Raw genomic sequence first — 21004 nt, 5'->3', positions numbered from 1 at the left:
CAGGACCAACGGTTGTCAGATGATGGAAGAAGCAAGAATTAGATCCTGATCTCATGCCTTTCATAAACATCACTTCTGGATGGAACAAATATTTAAACATAAAACACAGAACGTGAAGATGTTTGAAGAAAATTCTTTCTGACTCAGGGTGACAAGGAACATCTTTAAACAAGACACAAAGATCATTGCTTTCAGTTACATTAGAATTAAGAAATTCTGTTCACTGAAAGACAATAAAAAAGTAAAAAGAAAAGGCATTAGTTGGGAAGAGATATTTGCAATACTTCGTGACAAAGATTTCACTTCAGTAATAATGATAACGTCAACCCATTTGAAAAATGAGCAGAAGGCATGAAAGGCACATGACTGCTGAAGAAACAGCAGGAATGGCAAATAATCAGAAGCCCAATTTCATTGCTAGGTAATAAGATTAAGACTGTATTTTTTACCTCCAGATTGGCAGAAATTAAGCAGTCTGATAATAGGCAGTGGGGTTTTTTTTTGTTTGTTTGTTTTGTTTTTTTGAGGTCCGGGTGTTTATTAAATGCCTTCGAGGTGCCTGGTGTTCTCATTGTCACTAACAGAGTGGAAGGAAAAATAGTCCGCAGGGAGAAAAGCAGTGCAGAAAAGCTGTACAGAAGCCAACTGCAGGCTGACCTGATGGGTGAAGGAGTGTACGCTCCCTGGGGTGGCCTTGTGACCCAAGGGCAGGGACCTCATTTCAAAGCTGGTTTTCTCTGAGGCCTTTTTCGGGCTTGAACCCCCCCCCCCCCAGCGCCCCGCCCCGCCCCCCGGCTGCCCTTCCCAGGCTGAACTAAAGTGATGCTGGCAGAAGGCAGACACCACGTCAAGCATGGAGCGCAGGGTGCCCCGGGGCCTTGGGGAGGTGCCCCAGTGCTCTGTCCCCACGGTCATGTGACCCAGTGTGGTGGTTCCACGTGGCTCTGGACAGCAGCCTGACCTGGGGACTTGTTAGTGCAGATGCTGGCTTCTGGCCCAGGCCCCCTGGGTCGAAGGGAGGCGGCTCTCAGGGACTTCCTGACGCAGGCGGGAGTTTGGGGGCGCCAGCCCTGAGGTACACTGACCTGAGCTGGTCACAAGTTCTGTGCATCAACCCACTCTGTGGTTGGCGTGGATGAAGGCCACCTGCACCTCTCCTCTGTCCTGCGGAGAGACGCGGGGCCATGGGTGGCCACAGAATTGATGAGCTCCCTCACTGCCCACCCACCCCGGCCTCCTGACCCCCGCCTCTGTCCTCTAGCCTCTGCTCCCCTGTCCCGTCCTCAGACCACCGGGTGCTCTCGACCTGAGCCTTGAAGATCACACACTGCTCCCTAGAGTCCTGCTGTCTGTCCAGCCACTTCATCCCAATGCCACATCCGCAGCTGCTGTTGTGATTTGTTCAAGAAATTGTAATGTGGCATTTCCGTTGTGGCTCAGCGGTAACAAACCCAAAGAGTATCATGAGGACGCCGGTTCGATCCCTGTCCTCCATCAGCAGGTTAAGGATCCGGTGTTGCTGTGGACTGTCGTGTAGGTCAAAGGCGCAGCTTGGATCCCACATTGCTATGACTGTGGTGTAGGCTGGAAGCTACAGCTCCGATTCAACCTGTAGCCTGGAAACTCTCATATGCCCCAGCTGTGGGTATAAAAAAGTGATAGAATCAAATTTTTAAAAACCAAAGCAGGAGTTCCCGTCGTGGCACAGCAGAAAGGAATCTGACTAGGAACCATGAGGTTGCAGGTTTGATCCCTGCCTCGCTCAGTGGGTTAAGGATCTGGCGTTGCCACTAGCTGTGGTGTAGGTCATAGACACAGCTCAGATCCCACGGGTTGCTCTGGCTATGGCATCAGCCGGCAGCTACAGCTCTGATTTGACCCCTAGCCTGGGAACCTCCATGTGCCTGGGGTGTGGCCCTAAAAAGCCAAAAAAAAAAAAAAAGCAATTGTAATGACTATGTTTGGCTCTGTGATGACCTAAATCAATGGTTGCCGATCTGGGCTGCTTGTTAGGGGTTTAAAAACCTGAGCTTTAAAGAAATCAGATGCCTGGGCATTGGGAATATCCAGTGTTGATAAGAGTAATGGGAACAGTCCTATGCAACTGGTGGGATTTTAAAGCGGGGGTGGCCACTTTGGAAAACAGTTTGAAATTTTTCTGCAAAGGTGACAATTTGTATACTATACAACTCAGCAACTTCACACCTAGACTTATCTCTAGAATATAATTTTTCCAAATGTGGCATGTGACCCATTAATTAATGGGCCTAGCTATTAATTGGCCTAGCCTTTTTTTTTTTTTTTTTTTTTGTCATTTCTTGGGCCGCTCCCAAGGCATATGGAGTTTCCCAGGCTAGGGGTCTAATCAGAGCTGTAGCTGCCGGCCTACACCAGAGCCACAGCACCTCAGGATCCGAGCTGCATCTGCGACCTACACCACAGCTCACGGCAATGCCGGATCCTTAACCCACTGAGCGAGGCCAGGGATGGAACCCTCAACCTCATGGTTCCTAGTCTGATTCGTTAACCACTGTGCCATAACGGGACCTCCTAGCCTTTTATTTTTAAAGAAACAAAGTAAAATAGAAAATATCAGAGAGCATCTTTCTTTTTAAGGCTAAGTATCGTTTAGTGATATTATTGTTTCTGGTTTACAAGAATGTGTATTTGTATTGGGTTCTAATGTAAAAAATATTTCATATGAAAATGGTAGTCAAAAGATTTGGAAAAAAGTACCCTTGGAACTCTTGCATATGTACACTGCCTGACAAGCAGAAATATATTTAAAAATGGCATTATTTATAATAGCATGAAATGGGGTGGGGGAAGATAGCCATTGATAGGAGAATGGGCCAATACAAGACAATTTACCTGCACCATGAAATACTACACAACACTGAAAGTGAATGAACTATATTTGTGAATGAATCTTAAAAATGTAGAACAACAAAAGAGCCAGTCCCAGAAGACTATACAATGTGATATCATAATTTTAAAGCTGAAAAAAGCTCCACTGAGCATTATCTTATTTAGATATATGTAGGTGAGAAATGTATTTTTAAAAAGAAGACCAAGGTACATATCCATACAATGGAATATTATTCAGTCATAAAAAGTCCTGGTACATGCTATGGTATGGATGAACTTTGAAACCTTTATGCTAAGGGAAAGAAACCAGATACAAAAGTCCATTTTTTTTAATGATATTTTTTATAGGAAATGTCCGGAATAAGCAACTCCATAGAGACAGAAAGTAGATTAGTGGTTGTCAGGGGCTGGGAGGAGGGGAGAGTGGGGAATGACTGCTAATGGGTACCGGCTTTCTTTTTGGGATGAGAAAATGTTTCTTAATGGTGACGGTTGCACAGATTTGTGAATATACTAAAACCCATTGAACACTTTTGTGATGTGTGAATTATATCTTAAACATCTTTTTGAAGAAGAGCAAGGGACTGATGAAAATATGTATATTTAGGATACTGACTACCTCTGGGAGTGAGGCAGGGGGATGGGTTGGAGGAAAATGTAGCTAAATTTAGCAGTACTTGTAAAATTCTATCTTTAGTTACTTCTTACAGGTATTTCCTTAGTACTATGCTTCCTTATATGGGTGTTACATATGTTTTTAGACGTATAAAATGCAATGTAAAATGTAAAAGAAATAAGAGTATTAAATGAGGTAGCATTAAAAGCAAATGACTGCCTTTTGTTAAATGCTCCTTGAATCACCGAAGTCCAAGTCCTGACTCTGGATGGAGCTGTTCTGCCCTCTGCTGGCTGAGAGGTGAAGGGCAGCTGGAGGCTGCTGGCAGCTACCAGAAAGGAATAGGGTGGGAACCCTCAGAGCAAGCGAGGTCCTGGCCGCTGGACAGTGGTCAGGTTGCTGCCAGTCTCACCTCAGTGAGAACCAGAAAGCAGCTTTGGGCTTCCTTGGTTCAGGTTTCTTTCCCCTTTTCATCTCTGGCTCTATTTTTTTGTCTTTTTCACGCAGCACCCATAGCATATGGAAGTTCCCAGGCTAGGGGTCTGATCAGAGTTGTTGCCACTGGCCTACACCACAGCCACAGCAACGCCAGATCTGAGCCGTATCTGCAACCTACACCACAGTTCACGGCAATGCCAGATCCTTAACCTACTGAGCAAGGCCAGGGATTGAACCCGCAACCTCATGATTCCTAGTGGGATTCATTTCCACTGCACCACAACGGGAACTCCCTCTCTCTGGCTCTTTTTACCACACTCCTTTAAGCCCAGGAATGGGGTATAATGCCACTGAAATCCATTCCTGGGAGGGCTCAACTGGCCCTGTCCTCTGCCTCCATCCAGATGGCCCATCCAGGGGCCACTGACCCCAGACACCAGGGGCATGAGCTCATGAGCAGAAATCTCGGGCAGCTGGGCAAGGAGAGGCCAGGGCGCTGATGCTCAGAGAACCCGTCTCCACATTCCCTTTGTTGAATCAGACCACGTTTCTGGAGGATCATGAACCAAAGTCTATGGGAAGGGTTGACGTGGGCACTTTAGAGGTGGGGGCCTCCTTGAGGGAGGGCTGTCAGCACATCAGCGTTTACTGTAGCGTCCAGCACCCCAGGCCTCCTGCCCCCACCGCTGGCTGGACTGGAGGGGCCTGGTTTACCTGCCACATTGAATCTGATAGAAAGAACTTTGCCGAGGGGCTTGGGTATAGGGAACCAGGCCAGGAAGTCCCAGACATCTCGATGAACCAGAGGTGGCCATGTCTGGGTGGCCTGGAGAGGAGGACACAGGTGAGATTACCTCCCGAGCCCCTGGGGTTTTATGGCTTTGGCACCAGAGAGGCAGCATCATGGCGGGGTCAGGATCCAGGCTCTGCCTCTTGCCACCGTGACGGTCCTTCACCTCCTTAAGCTCAGGCTCTTCACCTGCAACGTGGGTTAGTCACAGCGCCTGCCACTCAGGCTGATTGAGTTATAATTGAGTTCATGCCTGCAGAGCATGCCGTAAAGAGTCTTTAAATGCCAGCTGTGCCAACTTTGTTGTTGGACCTCGCGTCGTGTGGAGCGAGCTCGGCGCAGAGGCGGGAATCCGACAGGCGCCCCGGCCAGGCCGAGGGTTGGAGTGTGGCGTCTCCTGCTCCGGGAATCATGTTCCTCCCTCTGTCCCCAGACGCCATGGAGGTGTTGCTGATGTTCCTGTGCAGCCTGCTGGCCCCTGCGGTCCTGGCCAGTGGTAAGTACCCCTTGAGGACCTGGCTCTGATGGGGTGGCAGCCACAGCCCTTTCCAGTGGAAGGTCCTGGCCCTTTGGGACAGGGGGTTGGGCGGCTTTCAGATTCTACATGTCTGACTCACTCCCCTGCAAAGAAAGTCCTAGACGGCAGCAGCTAACCCAGACCCTAATCCAGCCTGCCCCCCTCTCCCCACAGGCTCCAGCCCCCCAGGCCTTGTAGACTTTGGACATGAACTTTGGGAGCCAGGCTTGTGCATTAGTCTCTAAATTGCGCAAGTTACATGTGCCCCCTCTTGGTTTCAGTTCCCCATTGGTAGCAAGACGGAAATGAGGCCCTGCCTTTTTGGGGATAACGTCAGCTAAAAAGGGCAACAACGTGGATGCTGAGAGCTCAGACTCCACCGGGGCCGGGGCTCTGAGCCGCACCGGCCTTCGGCTCCCAGGTCGGCCCTGGCCGGCAGGCCCACCTTTCCCTGCTTCACGGGCCCAGAGAGGAGTGAGGCCTGGGAGGCAAGATACTTGGGAGCCAGGATGCGTAGCTGTCTTCCTCTTGCCCACGCTTGTTTGTTTTTCCAGCAGCTGAGCAGGAGAAAGAAAAGGACCCTTTTCATTATGGTGAGTGGTGATGGCCCCGCCAGGTGCGGAGGGAGAGGCACCGTGTGTTGGGGGGTCGGGGGACAGACACGCTCTCCCTGGCCCCTCCCGTCCTCCATCTCTCACCCCGATCCTTTGGCAGATTACCAGACCCTGCGGATCGGGGGATTGGTGTTTGCTGTGGTTCTCTTCTCCGTGGGGATCCTGCTTATCCTGAGTGAGTCTGTCCCTTTGTTCTCTAAGGGCCCCGTCTGCAGCTGTGAGGCAGGCGGTGTAAGAGCCTGGCCGCGCTCTGTCCTGGAGACGGAAGGAGCCTGGCTGTCCTGCTAGTTACCGCCAGGACCTAATGCACTGCTAGGCACGTTAAGAGGTGCTCAGCGAAACCGTGTAGCGTGAAAACAAGCACAGCTAAGAAGGGGTGGGGTGCCTGCCCTGGTGCTGTGGGCATGGGGTCGGGGGACACAGGAGGTGGGAGACAGGGGCTGTCCTTAGAGTTCTCCGAAGACTGTGCCCCGGGTTTGTTTCCCTCGTGAGCCCAGGCTACAGGGAGCTCTCTGCTCTTGTGTGGTTCAGCAGACGGCAGTGGCTTAGCTGCTGACGTTCCACGCTTGGCCTCAGAAGAGCCCCACTCCGACCAAGGGTTGCACGTACTGCTGTGTAAGCTGTGCGCTGCCCAGGAGTTGGGGCTGCTCTTCACGCAGCCACGTAGACTCCAAGCGCAGCCTTGCTCTGGCCAAGTCCACAGCATGGCCTTGGATGGGTTCTTTGCCTTTCAGGTCGCAGATGCAAATGCAGTTTCAATCAGAAGCCACGGTAAGGGTGCCACGGTTGTGAACATCTGGGGTGGCACTAGGAGGGGACAGGTAGGGGCTGTGGTGTGTGACCCCGCAATGGGTATGCATCTGGATTCTTAGAAGCAGGCTGGGTGTGTTGGGGGAGGGGTAGAAGTGTTGAGAATTTCCAGGCAGCCTTTGGGGCAAAGGAGAGGTCCAAGCATCAGGGTCAGCCTGTCCTTCTTCCTTCTGATGTGTGTGTGGGATGAGGAGGGGCTGGGATGCTGAATCCTTACTGGAGGCTCTTGAGACAGTAGGGCTGCGGAGAAGGAAAACAGAGGGCCTGGGGCCTCTCTCGAGGTCTGTTTCCTCTCTATAGGACCTGTGACACTACCCTGCCTGTCTCCTGCTTTGAACTTTGTGGAAACTTGGGCTCCCTTTCACTCTGCCTTCTCCCCTGACATAAGGGCACCCCCACTAGTCCACCAGGGCAACGCAGGGCAGCCCTGGACCTCAGAAGTCCCAAGGCCCCAGGCAGCCCTAGGCCATCCTTCCCAGTACTTAGCTCTCTCAGGGGCTGACACCGAAGTGGCCTGTACATCCTCTGATCTCGCCCTGCCCCGTGTCCCCCATGGTGGAGAGAGATCCACCGTGACTTGGAGAAGACAAACCCCCGGGCCCTGCCCCCTGCAAGTGAGTGGTGCTGCTCTCTGGGTTCGCCTGGAGACCTCTGATGGGCTTGCCTCTCATCCTCTTGCAGGGCCCCGGGCGACGAGGAGGCCCAGGTGGAGAACCTTGTCACTGCAAATGGTAAGTGTTCAGGACCGCCTGCGCAGGTAGCATGGAGAGAATGGCCAAGGGGCCTCACGCGGTGTGGGGGTAGGGACAGTTGCCAGGTGCCACGGTCTCTTGAGAGGTGATCAACCAGATGTGCTTCCAGCGTGCCAGAGGGGGGTCCCCAGGACCTCCGCTCTTCATTGCCCCCTCGCCACCACCAAAGCGGCTGCTGCTCCTGACAGCTGCTGTTTGTGGAATCTACTTACTTAGCAGCGGGCACCATACAGCCTGCTTCCCTTCTCGTTTAATGGGCACACAGCCGCAGGAGGTAGGCACCCCCCACCCTTGTTTTACAGACGAGGTTGTAAGTTAAGGAATGCTCCAAGCCCTCTAAGGAGCGAGTAGCGGGACAAAGATTTGCACCCACGTAGGTCTGACTTGAAGTTCCATGTGAGTCACCTCTGCTGTGTGAGTCAGGCACAGCTACAGCTGCTGCACGGGGGTGGCCCGCTGGGGTGAGGGGCTTGTTCACTATCCTGCGATCTGGTTCTCTTTCCAGCAACGGAGCCCCAAAAAGCAGAGAACTGAAGCGCAGCCCTCAGGCGAAAAGGTAAGCTGCTGCCTGCCTGTGTCTGCTGTCACCGTCACTGTTCTGACCGAGGTCTGGCTAGGGAGTCACCAGGGAAGAACTGGAGCCCAGCCTTTGCAAGGCTCTTGGCTTTTACACCGAGCTGTGCTCAGAGGAGGCTTGTGTCTGAAGGTGATGAGACAGAAGGACTGAACCCTCCCAGGTATACCACACACGCCCAGAGTGAGCCGGTGGGAAATAGGGCTTGCCTGCCACGCAGCGGTCAAAGTACCAGGGTGTCATCTTAGCTGCCATGTGGGCATGACTTGGGAGAGAGAGTTAGTGAAAGACTCCTAACAGCAAAGTAGCATAAAGACAGTGGCTTTCAGGGATGATTCAGAAAGTACCTTTGGGGCCACTGTTTATGTTAACATTTTATTTTGAACCTTTTCAACCCTACACAAAAATAGGAAGACGAGTATATGACCCCACCGCCACTAAGTACCAGCATTACCTGTTCTCCATGTTTAGGGGCATTGGTTTTTTTAAATTATTTTATTGAAGTATAGTTGATTTACAGTGTTGTGTTAGTTTCTGCCATACAGCAAAGTGATTCAGTTTTATATACATATTGTTTTTCATATTCTTTTCCATTATGGTTTAATCACAGGATATTGAATATAGTTCCCTGTGCTATATAGTAAAACCTTGTTTTTTTGTGTTTTTGCTTTTTAGGGCCACATCTGTGGCATATGGAGATTCCCAGGCCTGGGTGTGGAATTGGAGTTGCAGCTGACAGGCTGTGCCACGAGCCGCAGCAATGCGGGATTCGAGCCAAGTCTGTGACCTACCTCACAGCTCACAGCAATGCTGGATCCCCAACCCACTGAGTTAGCCAGGGAGTGAATCCACATCCTCATGAATACTAGTCAGGTTCATTACCACTAAGCCACAGTGGGAACTCCAAGACCTTATTTATCTATCCTATATATAATAGTTTGCATCTGCTAATCCCAAACTCCCAATCTATCCCTTCCTGATCTCTCCTTCCCCTTGACCACTGGAAGTCTGTTCTCTTTGTCTGTAGGGGCACTGTTTTGGGTATCCGTGTAGTATCTGTTTTCACTGTTCATTATAGTAACATGGTAAAGTAATAACTTACATGCTTTAAATGCTGCCACATGGAGTTCCCGTCGTGGCGCAGCGGTTAACGAATCCGACTAGGAACCATGAGGTTGCGGGTTCGGTCCCTGCCCTTGCTCAGTGGGTTAACGATCCGGCGTTGCCGCGAGCTGTGGTGTGGGTCACAGACGCGGCTCGGATCTGGTGTTGCTGTGGCTCTGGCGTAGGCCGGTGGCTACAGCTCCGATTCGACCCCTAGCCTGGGAACCTCCATGTGCTGTGCGTGTGGCCCTCAAGAGCAAAAAAAAAAAAAAAAAAAAGGATATCTGGATGCAAAATAGCCGATACCCCAACTGTTACTGTGATGGAATAACACAGGGTACTCTGACTTGCGGAGTGTTGGAATTCTTCCCTAAGCGCTTTGCTATCCTCTCGAAGCCCCGTGGGTGGGCAGAGCGGGGTTCATAGCCTCCATATTCTCGCTGGGCCTCGGGAAGGTCAAGGATGCTTAAACTTGATGTGTCCATAGACCCCGTCCAGGAGGCAGGCTTCCAGCTGCAGCTTGGTGCTCTGTCCGTCTGTGGCAGCTGCCGCTCAGAATCCCAGGAGCTCCGTGGGAAGGGGAGTGGCCTGGAAAGGCAGGGAGGAAGGCTGGAGCCAGCAGTTGTCTTTTTTCACTAGAACTTTCTCAGAAACCCTCTTCTCCTAAGTCTCAGGACTGTGAGCAAGGCTTGGGGGTGTCCTGATAGAGAAACCCTGGTTTAACGATTTCCTTGCCGTGTCCACCAGCTTCCACCCCCTGAGCGAGCCCCTCCCCTGAGCCCCGCCCTCTCCTCCGCCTCCCTCTCCTCGCTTGCTTCTCAGGCTCTTCCTCCTTGATTTACTGAAAACAAGGCACTTAGGATGGGTCTCCTCCGGGCAGTTTCTGTGGGCAGAGGGGTGGTCCTAGCTAATGGCTGGGAGAAGGGCATGTAAAGAATTTTGAAAGGAAGCCAGGGTTCTGTTTTAATTTAAACTCTCTTCCTGCTTCAACCTCCAGAACCTGAAGGCAGCTGCTCCAACCTTTAGATGCACATGCTGATGCTTAAGAAAACCGACCACTTCAGCAACCAATCTTTCCCCAGGAGAAGCCAAGAACTTGTGTGTCCCCCGGCTCTTTCTCCAGCTCCTCAAGCACCTGTTCCCAACTTAATGATGCAACCCTGCCTCCCCCACCTGCAGCCTGTGGTCTTGTCCATCTCCTGTGACATGTGTGTGTCTGTGTGTCCGATGACTGTGATCTTCGTGGCTGCTTATTTGTGAATGATGTTGAGTTTAGTGCACCTGGCCTCTCTTTCCTGGGCAGGAGCTGGGCCGTGTGGCCGTCAGCACCTCCCTGCTCTCTGTGGCCCCATCACCTCCCAGTCCTCGGAGTCTGCTTTTCACCTGAGAGACCTGTTCCCTCTCTGGATGGAGGGGTGGGTGTAAGAGTCGGGCAAGGGTGGGAGTCTCCAGTAGCCTTGGGCCTTGGGAAGGTTTGCATCACCTTCAGGGTCCTTCTGCATGGCCCCTCTTCACTCCTCTTATAAGACCCTTGCTTCCGTATTCCTCCCTGGACCAAGTCTGCTCTGAGGTCTCCTGGCAGTGGGAGGTTCCCAGCAAGGAGCTGGTGAGACCACTTTGCCCTCAGGCAGCCCCTTTCCCTGATCTCCATCTGCCCTATCCTTCCCGTCCCCTGCCCTGGGGACATGCCCCTTGCATATCTTATCAGCAATAACCCCATGGCTATGGAACCCTCCCCTCTCTCCAGCCTTCTCTGCTCCCAAGACTCCCGTCTGCAGCTCATCTGCAGCCCAGCTCCCCTGGACTCAGACTCCTGTCCCTGACTCGGGTCTCTGGCAGGCGAGAGTGGAAGGGATGCATTCCGCTGGGGCCAGTGCTCTGGGGAGGGACAGCAGGGAGAGGATCCTTTGCCTCTCTGTCCATGCCCTGTTGGCTGGGCAGCAGTGTGGCTCCTGTGCCCTTGGCTTTGCCCATCACTGGCCAGACAGCAGATGCAGCGGCTATGCTGCAGGTTAGAGCCCAGGCAGGGCTCCTCGCAAGCCCTGCTGCAGAGGGATCAACATGAAGAAAGTGGAAAATCGGACCCCCTCCCCAACCCATCGTGTGCTTGTGGAAAGTGACCAAACTGTGCTGCTGTGACCAGGACTGCTGTTCTCCACGTCGTGATCTCTCAACAACAAGAGGAATAAAATACCATTTGTTTCCTAGTGGCTCTGAGGTGCTTTCCTTTCTGTGAAGGAGCTTGAGTGTCTTGTAGGCCTGTGGTTCTTGAAGGGTCAAAGGGACTGTGTCCTTGGTCCGAGGGAGGAGGTGATGGCTGCAGGGGCAGCCAGGTGATGTGTTTATTTCAGCAGCTGGAGCACTCAGCTCCTCTCCTGCTTCGTCTGCCCCCCCCCCCCCATTTACCTGCACCCCTCCTGCTCACCTGTTCCTCCTTCTGCTTCCGCCCCAGGTCACTGGGCTCAGGCTCCATCCATAGCAGGACCCGTGCCTCCTACCTGTCCTGGAGAGAAGGGAGTCACAACTTGCTGGCCTGGAATGAAAGGTTCTAAGCTGTCCTTTCGGTCAGTTCTGCGGCTGCTACCTAAGGACTCGACAGAAAGGGGTGTGGGTGGGTCGACTGGGTTATGATCAAAGCCCTGACCCTTTCATCTTTCTCTAAACCCAAATACCCCCTCCTCTGTGAAGGCTTCTTGGATTTAAGGTAGATGAGTTCCTTCTTTTCCAACTGTAAAGGCGGATAATGTCCATTTTGTAGTGACACACAGATAGGGCATAGAGGCCCGGAGTCACCCGAAGTAGCCTCCCAAAGACATTCCAATTCAGCTTTTTAAATTCTTTTTTGTAGGGCCACACCTGTGACATATGGAGGGACCCAGGCTAGGGGTCAAATCAGAGCTGTAGCTGCTGGCCTACGCCACAGCAACACCAGGTTTGAGCTGCATCTGCAACCTACACCACATCTCATAGCAATGCCGGATCCCTAACCTACTGAGGAGGCCAGGGATCAAACCTGTGTCCTCATGGATACTAGCCAGATTCGTTTCCACTGAGCCACGATAGGAACTCCCAATTCAGCTTTTTTAAAAAGTATGGTTGGCCAAGCAAACACGGCTGCGGGCCGATTCCCTTGGAGGGCGCCCATGTGTGGCCCCTACCTCTACGTGCTTTGTGTCTTTATCATGAGACACGGTTCCTAGCAGGCAAGGACTATGTCTTATTCTGTCGTGGGAATGCCTGGAACACCTTAGGGTCTCAAAAAATCTCCACAGTCTGTTTAGATTCTACAAGTCGTTTGAAGCTGCAGAACCACAAGGCACAGACCCTAATGGACACGGTGTGGGGGGCACACCCTGGCCACCCTTTGGGCCATGCATGTGCTTGTCCTTCTGTGCTGCTCGCACCCGCCATCCCCTGGGTCTTTGAAAGAAAAACATGAGGCTTATAGTTGCAATCAAGCTCCACTTTGTCAATTCAGAGATCGCGGTAGTGGAAACATCTCTGGTCGTGCTTTCACTTTGTACATAAGCTGATGCCCACCATTCGAGGAACACTTACTGTGTGTCAGGGAGTTTAGAGGCTCTGCAGCAATTTCAAAGGAAGGCTGAATGAAGATCCTTAGAGGCCCCTCATGCACAAAAGTTGGTGAGTACCTCCCCACACTCATTAATAAAAATAAAACAGTATAACAATAAATGTTGGGAAGTCCAGTGGGGAGGTTCTGATTTTTCTCATAATAATTCTACTAACAATAGAGAATGGTAGTTCTCTTCTCTAGCATCGACCATAAAACGGCTCTCCCTCCTCTGCCAGGCTTGGCACCCGGCGAGTGTTCTCTCCCGGTGGTCCAGCATGGTCTCTGAGCTAGATGTTCACATTCTACAGAGTTTCTCTGATACATTGGACAGATCTAGGACCACAGAGCTGGCAAGTGGAGGAGCTAGGAATGGAGCCCGTGCTGTTTACCCCCAAAGTTCTTTACAGCACACACGTGGCCTGGCTTCCCTCTTCAGAAGGCTGATACCTGGATGGACACAAGATTGTCTGGGCTGGTGAGACTACATCCGGTGCCTGGTGGTCCCTTCAAGGCATAAGCTAGCTGAGCTGTGCTCTGAGAAGGGTTTTGTGGAAGGTGAGTGGTCTGGAAATAAGGCACATAAAGAACAAAGAAACGGGTGATCAAAATAATAGTAAATGGGAGTTCCCATCGTGGCTCAGTGGGAACGAATCTGACTAGCATCCATGAGAATGCAGGTTCGATCCCTGGCCTTGCTCAGTGGCTTAAGGATCTGGCGTTGCCATGAGTTGTGGTGTAAGTCGTAGATGTGGCTTGGGTCTGGAGTGGCTGTGGCTCTGGTGTAGGCCAGCAGCTACAGCTCCGATTCGACCCCTAGCCTGGGAACCTCTGTATGCCGTGGGTGCGGCCCCAAAAAGGCAAAAAAAAAAAAAAAGTGAATGAATGAAAGCAGCTAAGTAAGTTGATCAGGCACTTACTATGCGCCAGATGATGGGCTGAGGTCTTCCCATATACCAACTCATTCAGAACTCATGCCTCTATGAGGGCACTTTGATTTTACAAATGAGGCAACCGAGGCTTGATGGGATTTGCCTGAGTTTGTACTGCTGTCTGGCTCTAAGCCAGTGTGACTTGTGCGCTGCAGAGGAAAAGACCCAGGCCCATCAGGTGGATATGAGAACAAGGCAAAACTTGGCCTAGTGTGAGCGAGCCCTCCAATCTCCAGCCATGGTGACCCAAAACTGGAGTGAGCTCCCCATCACTGGAGGTGTTCAAGGGCAGGGAAAATGACCCACAAGATGGATTCCGAGACCCTCCCCAGGATGACCTACATGTCCAGCCCCAAAGTGAGGACCCCATCAACCCCCAACCAATGGATGAACTGCTTCTTCCTCTCTGGTCTAACACTTCAGAGTCAGGGAAGAAGCATCCAGAATCCAGGCATGGGTGGCTGTTAATGTGTCTTCCTTCTGGACCAGCACACCCAGGCAGGCAGGACCATGTCTGCCTGCTCAGCCTCCAGACACGTGACTTACATTTGTGATTTGACCTATGGGATAATACAAAGCGGGCCAATCTACGCATAATAGGAATTCCAGAAGGAAAAGATAAAGAACAAGGGGATTGAGACTATATTTGAAGAAATTGTGGCTAAAAACTTTCCAAATCTAAAGGATATTGATATCAAGATACAGGAAGCACAGAGGGCCCCAAACAAGTTGAACCCAAACAGCCCCCCCCAAGACATATTATAGTAAAAATGGCAAAAGTTAAAGAGAGGATTCTAAAGGCAGCAAGAGAAAAGCAAGGCATTAATTATAAGGGAAGCCCCATAAGGCTATCAACTGATATATTTGTGATTTGGTTGAATGCAGCCCATGTGACTTGGTTGTATAGGAACGCTCTTGTGCTGCGCCATCTCCCAGAGGAAGGCTGAATCCCCTGGTCTCAGAGCTCTCAGGTGTCCTGCACATGTCACCTCCCAGCTACTCTCCCTGCCCTACCCCTGCCCCCATGAATTCTGCTCCAAAGATTTTCAAGTCTATTTGCATGGAGCTGTTTGTGCTACATAGCACTGCATAAAAACAGGTCAATCTGCCTTCTGCATCCCCCCCCCCACCAGGCTGTGGCCTCCCCATTACTTTTTTTTTTTTTTCAGGTCGTGGATTGGAATTTGCCAAATTGTTCTTGGAAGAGAGTCAGAGGCAGAGGGCAAGCAGCGGGGAGAGAGGGGTGGGCAAGCGGGATGCCAGGCTGAAGCATACCCCAAGGTCACCAGGTTCCCTCTCCCCTTCTTTTGGGGAGGAGGGCTCTTGCCCTCCCCAGGATCACAGGCTGGCAGGGGTGGCTGGCCGAACTGGGGTGGGAGAGCTGTCCAGCTCGGTCTGGTTCACCCCACCTTGTCCCCAGCTGCTCTGCCGCACCTGGGCACAGAAAAAGAGTGTGAGCCAGAGAGGCAGGAGGTAGGTCAGGTGTGTTTGCCTGAGCCAGGGGAGGAGCCTTGGAAATACCTGTCTCCAGGCCACAGAGAGGAAGAACGGCCACCACTCACCATTAGTGTGATTCATTGCTGTCACAGTTGAACTCCAGGGGGCCAGAATCAGCCAGCTCAAGCCAACCGGCTATTGATTTTATGGAGCCAATCCCAGCCCCGTGCCTGGTTGCACAATAGTGGGGCACCTGCCAAGGCAGTGATGGCAGAGCAGGTGATGCTGCGATCAGGTGTCCTGAAGGACTTGGGGTGGTAGGGGCTATTGGGGGGTGGGCCCCTTGCACCGGCTAGAGGGGTGGGTTCTATCTCCCAGCTAGGCTTGGAGGTGGTCCAGTGGGGCAGAAAGAAGGCTTGTGTTTCCTCTAATTGTGTGAGCTGGGGCAGACCTCAGCATCTTTGTCAGTTTCCCTCTCTGCAAAGTAAAGTCCTTCTTAGGCATCCGAGGATGGGTGGGCTCCTGTATAACCCTGGAAGTCTTGGTTTTCTCAACTATACAACAGGTCCATCAATCTTTCCTGTACCTTACAAGGTCAAAGTGATGCAATGGACATAAAGACATTGAAAAATTTACATGTAGGTCTTATGCTATTGTTGACTAAAAAAACCCTTACACAACCTAAACATTGAGAATTATGTTTTATTTGGGTTATAACCCAAGAGACAGCCTCCTGGATAGCTCTGAAGAACCGTTCCAAAGAGATCAGGGAGAAGTCGAGATAGATCGGTGTTTTTACTGAAGCAAACAAACATGTAGCTGAGCAGGAAAACATTACTGCTGATCACAAAAGCCAGGCTCCCAAGTTAATGATTTTAGTGCCTTTCTAGGTAAGGGAAGATGCCAGAGTCTGGGCTCATGGAAATGATTTCTTTGCTATGCATCTTATCTAGGGCTGGTATCCTGTTTTTCTCCAGCCTGTATTTCCCTCAGAGGCACCATCCCCAGCAGTAGCCACTGGTTTGATGGTGGGCAGCATTAGCTGTTTACTGGAATGGCAGACAACATTCTTTGTTTACTGAAATGGCAAGCAATTTTATTTTCATCCACATTGTTAATATTTATATTATCCTCCATTTCCTTACATGCTCTTTCTTTGATAGCCGGGTACCTCTTCTGTCTTTTTGACCTGGGTTCAAGTTCTGGGTTGTCCTCATACCATTGGTGTTTTCTCCTAAGATGGGTATCACAAAACCTGCTTGCCTGAGTCGTTGGGAGGAAGATAGCAGATCAAAGAGGCAAGAGCACTTTGGAAATACTGAGAGCCATAGAATGGATGGAATTGTCAGCAAGTAAGGAGAGATGGACACCAGACTCCGTGAAGACAGACATTTAACAGACCCCATGGTCTGTGTCCTGGATGAAGCCAGAATAGACCTGGCAGTCTGTGAAATAAATGGCAATGATGGTTACAAAGCCAGATGTGAGCCATTTGGGCCACATCAGTGGACTCCAGAAGGTCAGGAGGAAGGGCAGGAGCAGCGGGGGGTGGGCTTGCTCCAGGACGTGGTGAGCTTGGAGCTGCTTCTCAGAGATAAGGAGAGAGGTGGTTACTGAAAGAAGAACTGCAGCTGGAGAGAAACAGCCTCCGCTCTAGTTCAAGCCCAGACGTGAAAAGTCAAGAATGTATTTCTCTCCAGGGTATTCACTGCAGGAGAGGTGGGTCAAATGGGTTTGCCCTTGTCACCAGCTGTAGAAACAGAAGACGACGTCCCCCTCTCCTGCCTGCTCAGGGAGCAGAAAAGCCTGGGTGACCTTGACTCTTGAGTACATTGCCCTTTGGCAGCTCCCAGGACCTGAGTGCCCCACAGCTCGGGCCATCTTGAAGCCAAGAATTAAGGAATGGACCCTCCAGGGCTCACCTCCTCCCAGCCCTGCCTTATAACACCCCAATGACCCTGGCATGTGCAGCCACAGCAGGAGCCAGGAGCAAGCGTTCCTTGGGGTTCAGGACCTCCGGGTGGCATGGATGGGGCCAAGAGCCACCACCTTCCCTACCGAGTGACCACGTGTGTGCTATACAGCCGAGGATGGAACTGAGCCGGGCATCACGGCTTTCTAGGGACTTCCGGCTGCTCTCCAGCTGCAAGCCAACATCAGGAGGATGGACTGGGGACCTGGAGTCCATGACTGGCCCTCTGCTGGGCAGCACCCCCGCAACACGCCTGGAGCCAGGAGAGGGGGAGAAGGATCCCTTCTCAGGGAGGCTGGTGATGAGGGCCTTTGCCTCGTTGCTGGTTCTCAAGCATCAGGGAGACAAAGCTCAGCTGCTGTCCCAGCCTGTCAACTCCACCAGCCCAGCAATGACCACCCAGATGGCTGCCCAAGGCTGAAGAGTCAGGGGATGAAGGAAGCTGCTGGGATTGACGGGGCAGTCGAGGCATAGCGACTGAGGGCTCTGTCCCTGTGGATGGGACAGTGCTGAGGGGAGGCCTGGGAGTGGGGACTACGCCTCCATAGCTCCAAAGAGCTCTTCGATGTCTGGCTCTCCTTGAAAACAGAAGAGCAGCCCCTTCCTCCAGCCTGGAACCATCAGACAAAGGGAAAGGGCTTGGGGGGGTGGGGTGGGTACGTCTTTGCCCTGTAGTCCGTCTAGGACAGAAGAGTAGTGCTCCTGCCCCGTTGGCCCCACATCCCAGAAAAGACCTGAAGAACAAGAAGTGGGGCCGGATGCCAGCAGGGGACAGCCATGTCGCATGGCTGGCTGCTGGGGAGGAAGGGAAGTTTGAGGATGCCGGATGGGTGAGAGGCTGGCAGAGACCACGCCGAGGGTCAGGGACAGAAAGGTGCTCCGAGAGGCTGCTTTAAAGATCACCCTGCAGGGAAAGGGATTATCCCGAGTGTCCTTGGCTCCTGGCAGGCCAGCTCGGGGGGAGGGTAAAGAAGTTGGCACTTATCTGGCTCCTCTTGGCCAGGCCTGCTCCCTATATCATCTCTATTCCTGCAACAATAGAGACACTTGCAAGGTAGGTGTTGTCATCCCATTTTTCAGGTGGGAAAAGGGGACTTGGGGAGGTAAACTTCCCCAGCATCACACAGTCCCTAGTGAAGAGTCAGGATGCAGAAGAATTTAAGCGTGGGTGCATCTGCCTGCAGGGGCCCCAGGCCCTGCTCTCAGAGAGGTGTGGGGGGCGAGATCCCCCTTGGACTTCTCTCCAGGGGATCATGGGTCATGATCCAGTTTGAAGGAGCCAGGGTTTACCTGGAAGAAAGTAGGGTGTCTCTGAGGGAGGGGTTCCATATCCCTGGGGTCAGCCAAGCTGCTGACCTCAGTCAGGAGAAGGAAGGACTTGGCTGTGATTGAGCTGGAACAGGCAGGACCCTTTAGGTCCAAGAAAACTCCTGGACTCTTTACATCTGGCTTCCCTTAAAAGGACAAATGGAGCACTTTTATGAAAATTGCTGAAAGGCTCTGGGTGAAGCACTGGGGTTGGGGGCTGGGGTGGGGGCAGGGATGGGGAACTCAAGAAGGACTCTGGGGGAGCAGGCAGCAGGTATGGGGGTGGTGCTGGCCACCTGCTGTCTCTCTGTGGGCACAAACTAGCTTTTGCTACTTATCATAGGACAGGCGACTTCATGGGAAGAGGCTGCGTTAGGCAAGTTCTCGGTCTGTCTGTGCCACTGGTAAAATTCTTTTCACCTCTGGAACTGAATTCATTTATTTAACAACATGGGGTTCCACTGAGTGCCGGGCCCTGATCTAGGCCCTGGGGATCTAGGGGTGAACATAACCCAAATCCTTGTTTTCCTGAAGCTTAAATATTCATTGGGAGAGAAATGAAATAGGGAAAGGAAGGAAGGAAAGGTAAGGAAAATATTTTTCAGATATAATAAGTGCTACAAAGAAAAGCTAAGGAGGAATTTGAAATGTTGTGGAGTGTGTAAAATTTAGACTGGGAGGCAAGGGAGAGTCTTTGGAGTTCAGGAAGAAAGACCTGAACTTTAAGTTTAGTTAAGAAGTTCTCTGGGAGTTCCTATTGTGGTGCAGAGGAAACGAATCCAACAAGGAATGATGAGGTTGCAGGTTCAATCCCTGGCCTCGCTCAGTGGGTTAAGGTTCTGGCGTTGCTGTGAGCTGTGGTGTAGGTTGCAGGTGTGGCTCATATCTGGTGTGGCTGTGGCTGTAGTGTAGGCTGGCAGCTGTAGCTCTGATTTGACACCTAGCCTGGGAACCTCCATGTGCTGCGGGTTCAGTCCTAAAAAGCAAAAAAAAAAAAAAAAGTTGTAGTTCTCTGGATAGAGTTCCCATCATGGCTCAGTGATAATGAGCCCAACTAGTATCCATGAGAACATGGGTCTGAACTCTTGCTCAGTGGGTTAAGGATCTGGCGTTGCTGTGGCTGTGGTGTAGGCCAGCTGATACTGCTCCAATTTGACCCCTAGCCTGGGAACCTCCATATGCTGTGGGTGCGGCCCTAAAAAGACAAAAAAAAAAAATCTCTCTGGAGGAAGGGTACCCAGGAAGCGGGAATAGCCCGTGGAAAGGTCCTGAGGCAGGAGTGTCCCCAAAGGGCTAGAGGAAGACCAGCATGGCTGGAGTGGAGAGAAGGGGCAAGGAAGTCATTGGAGACAAGGTCAGAGAGGTCATTGGGCCAGACGAAGGCTTCTAGAAACACAGAAAGGGCTTTGGCTTCACTCTGAGCCCTCAGACAGTGTGAGCAGGAGAGTGAACAATTTATAAAGGGAGGGGGCTGGAGGCCCTTGCCAGTTAGTCAATGACAAGGGTCTCCATTCGGATGGAGATGCCTTTCTTCACAGCATTAGTGTGAGTGTGTGTGTGTGTGTATGTGTGTGTGTGAGAGAGAGAGAGAGAGCGAGAGAGCAGAGCTGGTTCTGGCCGAGGTCTCTACTTTTAGGACCACTAATGTTTGGGCCAGGCCACCTCCAAAGGCCCCTCCAGCCCCGAGATTCGGGAGCATCTCCAAATGGCCAGCCTCGGGAATTTCTGCTCGGTGGCTCTGGGCCATGAGGGGGCAGGTTTCTGCTTGGGAACATGTGACAAGGCCTGGTCTCGTGGGCAGCCGGGCCCCGGGGCAGGTTGGCCCCTGCCTCGTGGGTGGCGGGGAAAGGGCAGGGAGCCTGGGGGCCGGGCTGCTTGCTGGGGGGCTGGCGCCTCAGGACAGATCTCAGCCCAGCCAGAGAACCCCTCCAGGCTTGCCCTTCTCCATTTCCAGAGTGTTTTCCAGCCCCAGCGGCTCCCAGGGGATGTCGTTAGTTATCCTCTAGGCAGGAAGTGTTGCTAAGGAGGGACAGAGTTGGGGTGTCATCTAACCGGGCCCGGGATCAGAGGCTGGGGCCAGACCAGTGCCTCCCAGACCCTGCATTTCAGTGCCCCTGTTGGGCTGGCCGAGCAGGGGGTGCCCCGAGGAACCTGAGGAAGATCCTGTGGTTCCAAGTGTGCCGCTCAGACGGCTCTTTCCCAGGCTTGGTCAGGGAGCGGGGGCTCGGCTGCCTCCTGCTTCTCCGGAGCGGGCTCCTGGCTCCAGTGGGGAGATGGCCCCACACCTGCCTTCCCACCAGAAGGGCCTTCTTTTGGCCCATCCCCCGGGGCACCCACTGGCAGCCCTCAGAGGCCTCATTAAGCTGCTGGAGTCTCTGGCTGGGGCCCTGAGGTGCAGCAGGCGGGCCTGACTTCACAGCTGAGGTAAGTCCTTGGGGGCTAAGAGAAGGGTCTCGGCTGTGGAAGGGCAGGTGGCACATGGGCTCCCTCTCCCAGCCCCAGCTGCTCCCCACCTCTGCCCTGCTATCTGGTGACACCAGGGGCTGCAGCTGGTGCCTCGGGCCCAGGGCCATGGTCTGAGAGCATTCCCGCCCCACCCAGGGCAGCTTCCAAGGGGCTGCTGCTGTTCTGAACAGTCTCAGGGGACTCCCGGCTCCAGAACGGGCCCCTCGAGGCAGGACACAACAGGGCCAAGGCC

At 52.4% G+C, this 21004-nt stretch overlaps 1 protein-coding gene across 2 annotated transcripts in view; it reads left to right on the top strand.

Annotated features, from left to right (window-relative positions):
* FXYD6 (FXYD domain containing ion transport regulator 6) overlaps positions 1 to 11290 on the top strand; it is a 34431-nt gene extending 23141 nt beyond the window's left edge. The window contains exons 2-8 of one of the 2 annotated variants that reach the window (XM_047752524.1): positions 5146 to 5208; positions 5784 to 5822; positions 5944 to 6018; positions 6578 to 6614; positions 7335 to 7384; positions 7911 to 7961; positions 10081 to 11290. In XM_047752524.1, coding sequence (XP_047608480.1) covers positions 5151 to 5208; positions 5784 to 5822; positions 5944 to 6018; positions 6578 to 6614; positions 7335 to 7384; positions 7911 to 7939 — 288 coding nt within the window. In that variant the 5' untranslated portion in view covers positions 5146 to 5150 and the 3' untranslated portion in view covers positions 7940 to 7961; positions 10081 to 11290. The remainder of the gene's footprint in view (positions 1 to 5145; positions 5209 to 5783; positions 5823 to 5943; positions 6019 to 6577; positions 6615 to 7334; positions 7385 to 7910; positions 7962 to 10080) is intronic. The other variant, XM_047752523.1, reaches the window with a different exon arrangement.
* Positions 11291 to 21004: the final 9714 nt, after the last annotated feature.

Source organism: Phacochoerus africanus, chromosome 11 (assembly GCF_016906955.1).
Source record: "Phacochoerus africanus isolate WHEZ1 chromosome 11, ROS_Pafr_v1, whole genome shotgun sequence".
In the NCBI taxonomy this organism is placed as follows: Eukaryota; Metazoa; Chordata; class Mammalia; order Artiodactyla; family Suidae; genus Phacochoerus; species Phacochoerus africanus.
This window is presented reverse-complemented; position numbering and strand designations above follow the sequence as displayed.